Source organism: Chaetura pelagica, unplaced genomic scaffold (assembly GCF_000747805.2).
Source record: "Chaetura pelagica isolate M959 unplaced genomic scaffold, ChaPel_1.0 scaffold338, whole genome shotgun sequence".
Classification (NCBI taxonomy): Eukaryota; Metazoa; Chordata; class Aves; order Apodiformes; family Apodidae; genus Chaetura; species Chaetura pelagica.
In genome coordinates this window covers 1,597,256-1,606,306 of record NW_009954114.1, presented here as the reverse complement: position 1 = coordinate 1,606,306, position 9,051 = coordinate 1,597,256, and the positions used below count along the sequence as shown (strand labels likewise).

At 41.4% G+C, this 9,051-nt stretch overlaps 1 protein-coding gene across 1 annotated transcript in view; it reads left to right on the top strand.

Moving 5' to 3' along the window:
- The window catches only part of TYR (tyrosinase), a 48,336-nt gene extending 42,147 nt beyond the window's left edge, over positions 1 to 6,189 (top strand). Inside the window, exon 6 of the mRNA XM_010002619.1 lies at positions 5,969 to 6,189. Coding sequence (XP_010000921.1) covers positions 5,969 to 6,189 — 221 coding nt within the window. The remainder of the gene's footprint in view (positions 1 to 5,968) is intronic.
- Positions 6,190 to 9,051: the final 2,862 nt, after the last annotated feature.

Sequence of the window (9,051 nt, the reverse complement as noted above, 5' to 3'; positions counted from 1 at the left end):
CTCTGCTTTTCTGAAAGCTTCCAACTACTCAAGGGATAACTGAAAGTCTGTAACTGGCAGCCAGGGGTTACTAGACAAATAGGAAAAAGTTACAAAGGGAAAACCAAAACAAAACACAAAACAAACAAACAAAAAAGAATAAAAAAACAGCCAAGAACAAAAAAATCAGAGCAGTGAAGAGATGGGTGGCTGAGAAGATGCAGCATTTCTGCAGATCTTCCAAATGAAGAGGAAGAGGAAAGGCAGAGGAAGAAGAGAGAACAGAGTGAGGAATGAGCACACAAAACCTGGCTCTGTCCTGTCCTCCAGGCCTGTTTTTTTTTAGTTTTTAAAGGGAATAGCTGGAGGAAAGTAGCAAGGGCAGCAGTTCTGAGTCACAGCACTACCACCTTGGTAGAGATGCAGAAGGACTGCAGAGTATGATAGGGCTGGTTACAAGAAATAAAATTGGGAAAAAAACAGTGATAAAATGGTATTTTAATGCTTTGTATCATATTATCATTGTTACCCTGAGGAAAAACTGATGCCTGGAGTCTTGCTTTTCCACTGAAAAGCAAATCAGTCTGTGGTTATTTTAATTGCAGCTTCATTTAATTTCATACATACAGCAGCCCTGAAGCAGAACTGGTCACAAAATGTGCACGTGGGAATCCATCCGTCAGGAATCAGACAAATCTCAGAGTCTAGTTACCAGGAAGCCAATCTCAGCAGAAACCAGAGCACAAACCCAGCTTTCCTTAACATGAGAACCATGAACTGTAAAACTACCACAACCCTCATGGCTTACTGAAAATGAACATTTGTTACCATCAATAAAAAGATTTGGAAGAACTAGGGGCACCACCTAGCAATAGCTGCCAAAACAAAGTTCTATGGCATGAGCTATTCCAAGGAATTACATTTGAAGGCCTAGACTAAGTTGGTTTTGTTGATTTTTTATTTTTCTTCCAGAAACAGGGACAGATAAACCCACAGACACAGCCCTGCATTTTCTCCATAAACTGTCCCTCTCTCACTGACAACAATTTTATGACCAGTATATATGTGGCCAGGTGATTAATCTTTTTTCCAAATGTAGGCAGTGACCAATTATAAACCCAGGAGTTGTTACCTAGTTGTATACCCAGCCTTCCACTGCCTGAAGGGGTCCTACAGGAAAGCTAGAGAAGGACTGTTTAAAAGGACAAGGGAGAACAGTTTTCAACTGGAAGAAGGCAGATTTATATTAGATATTAGGAAGAAATTAGTGTGAGGGTTGTGAGACACTGACTCAGGCTGCACAGAGAAGCTGTCGATGCTCTGTTCCTAGAAGTGTTCAAGGCCAGGTTGGACAGGGCTTTGAGCAACTCAGTCTAGTGAAAGGTGTCCCTGGACATGCAGAGGGTTGGAACTAGATGGTCTTCTAGGTCCCTTCCAACCCAAATCATTCTATGAGTCTAGGATTCTATGACTCAATTAATCTACCTTCAGTTGCAATTTTTACACAAACTTTGACACTCCTGGTAAAGTAGAGACAGGTTGCTCATGGATGTGCTGTAGGAGGAGAGCTCAGATCCAGAGACTGGGTGCAGCCATTTCTATTTCTGGCTCTTCAGCAATTTGGTTGCAAAATCACATGAAGTGAGTAGAAAATGTGGCAGATGGCAAATATTGTACCACCAAGGAGAGACTCTGCTGAGTCTCCCAACACAGAACACACTGTTGACCACAATGTGAAAAGTTGATGTTATGCATATAAAAGCCTACAATAAAATAGTAACATGCACAATAAAATGTGGATGTCAGAACAATGAGAAGCAATTAAATGTGACGACACTGGAGAAATTCTATCTTGAAAAATGTTTTACATTTAAGTATAAAAGCTGAGAAGAGAGTATTTTGGTCCCTGGATTTTCTTCAGGAAGAGATAAGAAAGTGTAGATTAAGGTTGACTGAAACAGGAGAGAACCAAAGAAAACAAGACACAAAAATATATTGTTAGTAAGAAGAGCATGAGCAGATATTTTGATTGTTATATAGTGATCCTTAATGGAGAAAATGAAATATGGATTTTTAAAACTGGCATTTGTTGTGTTTTGTTGTTTGTTTGTTTTGTTTTGTTGTATTTGTTTTGTTTTGTTTTTTTCTTGGGAACCATTTAGGGTTAGGAAACTCTTTCTCTGAATTATTAACAGCCTGGTAGCATAGTGTGGTGATATCAGATGCCCTATAGCCAGACTTCACCTCTTCCAGAGAATGGCCATGAAGATGATCAAAGGACTGGAGCAGCTCTGCTATGAAGACAGGCTGAGAGAGTCGAGAAAGCTCTGGGGAGACCTTATAGCACCTTCCAGTACCTGAAGAGGCTACAGGAAAGTTGGGGAGAGACTCTTCACCAGGGTGTGTAGTGAGAGGATGAGGGGTAAGATGGAAGAGGGTAGATTTGGGTTAGACATTAGGAAGAAATTCTTCACCATGACGGTAGTAAGATGCTGGATATAGGTAGTCTAGGGCAGTTGTGGAAGTCCCCTCCTTGGAGGTGTTTAAGGCAAGGTTGGATGAGGCTTTGTGCCTCCTAGGGGAGGCACCCCTGCTCATAATAGGGAGGGTGGAATCTGATGATCTTTAAGGTCCCTTCCAACCTTAACCATTCTATGTTTCTACAATTATGTTTTGAGAAATTTATATAAGCAAACTGTGAAAGGGCAGTCATGAAGTCCAAGTGTTAACTGAGATTGTTAAACAAAAAGCAAACAGTGTTGCTCAATACATGCACCCTAGGATATTTGATTTATCTCCTCTCAATACTCCAAAGTTATCAGCTTTTGCCAGTATTCCACTCTGCAGATGTGCCATCATTGCCAGCGAGCAGGCAGGACTCCACAGTAGTGTTACTACACCAATGTAACAAGCAGAGACAACTCCAATCAACTTCAGCACTGAAACAGTTATAAAGTTGTTGATAGTGATGCAGAAATGGTCTGTTTCTCACTGTTTCTCGATACAGTTACACGATGAAGGGTGGGTCATAGTTTCCAAATTTACCCATCATCTTGTATTGAAGGCAGTACTGTAAGGGAACAACTTGAATTTACACCAATGGATACTGTAGCTTTACCATGAACAACCCACTACTATCTCTCTTGCCCCCCAAAGTTAGTGCACTATAACTGACAGTCTTCTCCAGACTTTCATTGTTGTCAGAAGATAACATTACAAAAGACTTTCCCAGCTGTAATAATCAGGAGACCCTGATTAAGTTAGTGGGTCTTGTGAACTTGCCAGGGCTGCAGAGACAAGTGATTGTGCTTTAAGACAGACTCAGGGGCTGAATAACATCTTTGATTTGAGAAGTGTCACTGATATCTCCTTTGACCACCCAGAGGGGCACAATTAGTGAACTGTGCACACAGTAAGTGGTAGAAACCAGAAAGAAATAATTTGCTTGCTGGGATAAGAAAAAAATTGAAAGCTTGACCTAATAGGATATTTTTGTGCTGCCTCAAGCTTTGCTTTAAAACCTCATGCCTATTACCCACCCATGTTAGGGGTAAAAAAGCATGTAAAATTAAATAGTATGACTGCCAACCTACCAGTGGGGCATATGGCAACAGATAAATGATAGAAAAAATTGTTTTGTTCATTTATTGACTGGCCAGTTTTTATTTCTAACTTGTGGAATTAACTCTGGAAAGACATAATCCTCTAGTTTATTTAAAATTAATATCTAAAATATATATATAATTCTGTGCTTGTGTTTGGTTTTTTACATACCAGGGAATTTTTTTAATCCTTGGGATCCATTATATAAAATAATGTAATTTGATATTACCATAAAAGGAAGATCTCAGGATGCCCAACTATTAGATTGGTATGTTTCTTCAATCATCACAAGAATTCCACATTATTAGTATAAATACAGGATACATATTGTTTCTCCCTGGAATTACACTGTTGTGGTTTCCAACCTTTTCAATGACATCCAACAACCCACACAAAATGGACTGCTTGGTGTTTTTAAATTATATTTAAAAGCAATGATATGATATATTAAGAATAAGAGGGTATTTGTTGCTATTAGCTAGAGCTAACAGTCTCTGAGAAAAAAAATATGTCAAGAGTTGAATGCTAAGACTGTGATTGAGGTTAATCACTGCTATTTTCCTATCAGAAAGAGCAAGATGAGGAGATATTGCTGGTATTAGTCACTAATGAGAGAGTAGATATCAAGCACCAGCCCAACTTGGCTTCCTCTTGTTTTGTCATGAACCTATTGACTGAAAGGGCAGTTTTAATCAATGTTCATGGCAGCTTCCAGGGAGGATTATCATTTCACTCCAAGCACTGATATAAAAGAATGGAATTGGCATTGGCTAATGTCTCCCTCAAAGTACCCATGTGTTGTCCAATGTGAAGTATTTATGAAGAATCTATTTTTTTTATAATTCTAAGTGTTATGTAGCATTTATATGTCTAATGAGGTCAGAAACAGAAGGCTAAACATGAAGACTCTTACATATACAGTCTCAGAATACAAAGTTGGATTAACTCAAAAGCAAGGACCAGAGAAACAGCAACCAAACATGTCCTAAACTGAAGCTGAGGTGTAGGGACAAAATCTACTTAGCATAAACATAGCCTAAATTTAAAGTGCATCTCAGGAAGTGATTCAGACAAGTGCTACAGATAGCTTAGCCTTAAAGGTGCTACAGCCCAAAAGCATCTTTTCAGAGCACAGTGCACAGAATGTGCACTCAAAAGCACCATGATACAAGAAGATATATGGAATAATTTTTCAGGGGAACCAGTGAAAATGCAAGATGGCAGGAAGGCAGTTATAGCTGTTGTGGAAATATTTCTCACTAAGTATGGCTGAGCAGATCTAACTCAGTCCAGATGCATGAACACTGTATAAAATAAACCACATTGGAGGGCTTGTCTATAGGGGTCCCATGTTCTTTCCCTAAAAGAGAGAAATTGCAGCTAATAGGAACATATACTAGTAATTGGGATATGTGGATTTAAAATACTCTTTGGCCCAAGAGGACAGATATTCTCATTAGTGAAATTCATGCCAGCAGATTGTTGGGTGCATTTTGAAGGGATCACCTTCCAACCTCTATTGTGACATGACAGCCGTGTGACAGGGTTTTCATAGCTCATTAAGCCATACTGAGAAAAACAGAGACATAGACACACACATTCATACCACAAAGCAAGAAGGCAACTGATAATCTAACCAGCAAGAAGTTCCCCTGCATTCCCCAAAGAAAAAAGGCTCCAGTTCTTTCTTTAATGAGTCTGTGTGCAGAGAATTATGAGAGAATAGTTGTCTACTACCTTTCCCCTTACGAGAACTATCACATGAAATGAGAAGGTGACAGGTTCAAAATCAGTGAAAAGAAGTGGTGTTTTGTGGGGGTTTTTTCTCACCCAACATATGGCTAAGGCAAGGATCTGCTTGCTTCAAGAAGTTGTGATAGAAGTTCAAAGAGCAGCTGACAGAAGGAAAAAAAATCCTCCAATTATAATTAAATACATCACCACATCTGGTTCAGGAAATCCCTGAGCTGCAAATTGTTGGAGGCTGGGTAAGTATTTTGTGACAGGATCATAACAGGCATAATCTGTTCTTAAAACTCTTCCTAATGCTCTCTTTTGATTCTTGTTGCCATCAAGGTGCTGAGCTAGCAGAACCTTTGGCCATACTGTATCAGAATTCTTGGGTCATAGTCTTACAGTTTTGACAAAACCATAAAGAGCTCTGGGGACAGTAAACTCTGCTTCAGCCTTTAATATGAAGATTGAGAAACAGACTATAATGTCTAAAGAGATTTGTTTAAAAATATTTGTGACCTTCAGAGAGTTCTTTACCAATGTAATCTCTTTCACTCAGCCTTCCAGTATTCTGTTATGCAACTTCTATAAATTGACAGTACATTGCATCATGTAAAAGAAACTTTCTTTTTTCTTTCTTTTTTTACTTCAGCATCTAATTCTTTCCCTGAGTTTTTAATAACCTACTTTGAAGAAGCCCGTCAGATTTGGGCTTGGTTGCTTGGAGCAGCTATGATTGGAGGCGCAGTTGCTGCTGTGTTCACAGGGCTCATTCTGACCCACTGGAAGAAAAGAAAAACTTCTTCAGAGATACAACCCTTACTCACTGAAAGTGAAGATTACAACAATATATCTTATCAGTCCAATTTCTAAAGGCCTCCAGTAACTCAGTGATGTTACTAAGGGTGCTAATCAAGCATGCAGTGTTTGATTCATGTTTACAAATACCTTGTTGAGGTGTGATGCATAAACAGGACGGGCAGTGTTGCTCCTCAAGCCTCTTGTAACCTCCATTGTTGTAGTATCTTATTAGATCTGCTCCTATAAAAATCTCCCAGATCCAACATAATTTACCACACCACTCCAAGAACACCATGTATTTCCTATGCTTGATTAAATAATGCTCCTATGAAACCAGACCAGCATGCGTTGGTGGCTTTAATGTTTAATTCTATGCTCTTTTGTTTGCTTTTTCAACTGTAGGCTCTGATCCTGCAGCTCAATCCATCCATGGATTTAGCAAGATGTGCTTGACTGTATCAGTATCATGCTCACTGTGTGTTTGAATGCAAGAACAGAAAAATCTCTTTAGCTCAGCAAGCAAAATATGTGGTGCCTCTGAGCAGGGCAAATGACCCACAGACATATATTTTTCTTCTAGGACATAAATATTTTCCCTCCTGCTCCCATAATGTCCTGTTTGTCTTTGACTGAATGCCATCAGAGGCAGAAAGCAGGATGTCAGAGACCACTTCTCCTAAATTCTCCATTTAGTCATAATCTGAAAGAGTTTTAGGAGATGAAACCTAGTCTTACTATGTCCATCCCTGTTCAGTTTGTCTTAATGATTGCTCATATTATATTCTACACAAGTAACCCATACATACCAAAACAAGATGTGGTGAATTGACCCTGGCTGGACACCAGGTGCCCACCAGAGGTGTTCTGTCACTCCTTAGCTGGACAGGGGAGAGAACATTTTACAAAAGGCTCATGCATTGCCATAAGGACAGGGAGAACACTCATTACTGTCATAGGCAAACCAGACTTCACTCAGGGAGAAGCGATTTAAACTTTTGTCAATCAAAATTCATTTTAAAATGGCACCTCAGGGAGCCCTTCTTAAACTTAAAACACCCTTACCCCCTCAGCCCTTCCCAGGCTTAACTTCATTCCCAATTTCTCTACCTCCTCTCCCTGAGCAGCACACAGGGACAGGGAATGGGTGCTGCCCTCAGTTCATCACACATCTCTGCTGCTCCTTCCTCCTCAGGGGAGGAGTCCTCACACTCTTCCTCTGCTCCAGCAGGAGACAGTGCACACTCCTCTAGTGTCTCTAGTCCATCCCATGGGCTGCAGTTCTTCACAAGCTGCTCCAGCATGGGTCCCTTCCATGGGGTGCAGTCCTTTAGAAACAGACTGTTCCAGTGTGGGTCCCCCACAGGGTGACAAGTTCTTCCAGCAAATGTGCTCCAGTGTGGGCTCCTCTCTCCACAAGTCCCCAGGTCCTGACAGAAGTCTGCTCCAGCACGGGCTCATTTCTGCACAGGTCAAAGATCAAAGTTTTCTTTAGGTGCACCTGCCTGCTCCATTGTGGTATCCTACATGGGCTGTAGGTGAATATCTGCTCCATGATGGACTGCCCTGGGCTGCAGGGGGACAGCCTGCCTCACCACGGTCTTCACCACAGGCTGCAGGGGAGTTTGTGTTACAGGGCCTGGAGCACCTCCTGCCCCACCTTCCTCACTGCCATTTTTTCCTAACCAGAAAAGTCCCAAACTGGTCTTGGCAGCAGATAGGGGTGTCTGAGTGCAGTCCACAAAAAACCTTGGCACAGCTGAGCCAATCCTACTCTAGGAGTTAGGGGAAGACAACCTGTCTTGGTGAGCAGTGCTCTTTTCCAGCAAGAAAACAAGATGTGGGAGCAACAGAAGGGACAAAGACAAACAAACAGACTCAAATCCAGCCAGCACAGCAACCAGAGAAGGGCTCCCTGAGGCGTCGTTTTACAATGAGCACCACGGCCAGGAGTGCTGTGATGGGGGCCACCTGACCCACCCTCTCCTCCCCATAGGCACAGCTGCTCCCCCATGGTCACTGCCACAGCCCGGTGGGCCCGGGGGTCTTGGGTCACTGTGGCTATAGGAGATTTTTATCCTGTTCCTCTGAAACTGGAACGATGTGGGAAATATATTTTACCCAATAGTCTGAGTACACTTTCACAGTCATAAAATGCCAGGGCACCTCCCAGTTAAGCTATTTTTCTCTCACAGCTGTCTCACGGCTTTATGTTGATATTTTTCAGCTGACTGTCTACATGGATTCACTGCTGTTCCAGGGAAATTGCACTGGGATTATCCTTGGAACTAACAAAACAGCAACTCTTTACAGAGCTAAGGAGACACAAAGGGCTGGTGTCTCTTTTGGGAAGGTTTCACGTAGAGCAGATGTTTCTATAGGAGGTGTCCTGTGATTTTTACATCAAAGTGTTAATATCCCTCTCCTGCTGCAGAAATCCTGCTTTCAAGGGTCATACAAGGCATTTGCAGTCTCCCAGCTGTTGATGAAGAAACAATTACAGAAACAAGGAAAACAATGGGTGGGAATTAGACTACCAGTATTCCACTAGCAATAGAAGGAAAGGTCACCACCTATAACCTCAAATCCAACCATATCCCACCCCTAGGAGCTAAATGACTGACAGGTGCCTGCTGATCTGCTGCAGTTCTCTGTTTCAGGAAGGCATGGGCTGAAATTGCCTCCAGCTCAGCAAAGCAGAGCCTTTTGCTGAATTGAAGCTGTTCTCCCATGTGAAAGATTCTGATCTTAAATCCAAGAAAGCTGTCTCTATTCCTCTGGCTTCTGACTGATGATATAAGATACTAGTAAATCAATGCTCTCCAGTATCTTTAAAAGTATTAAAAACAAACACAATGCATGGGATCTGAAATGCTTCTTGGCACTGAAGCATAGGCAGGTGGGAAGGAATTACAATATACCAAGTGGTCCATTCAG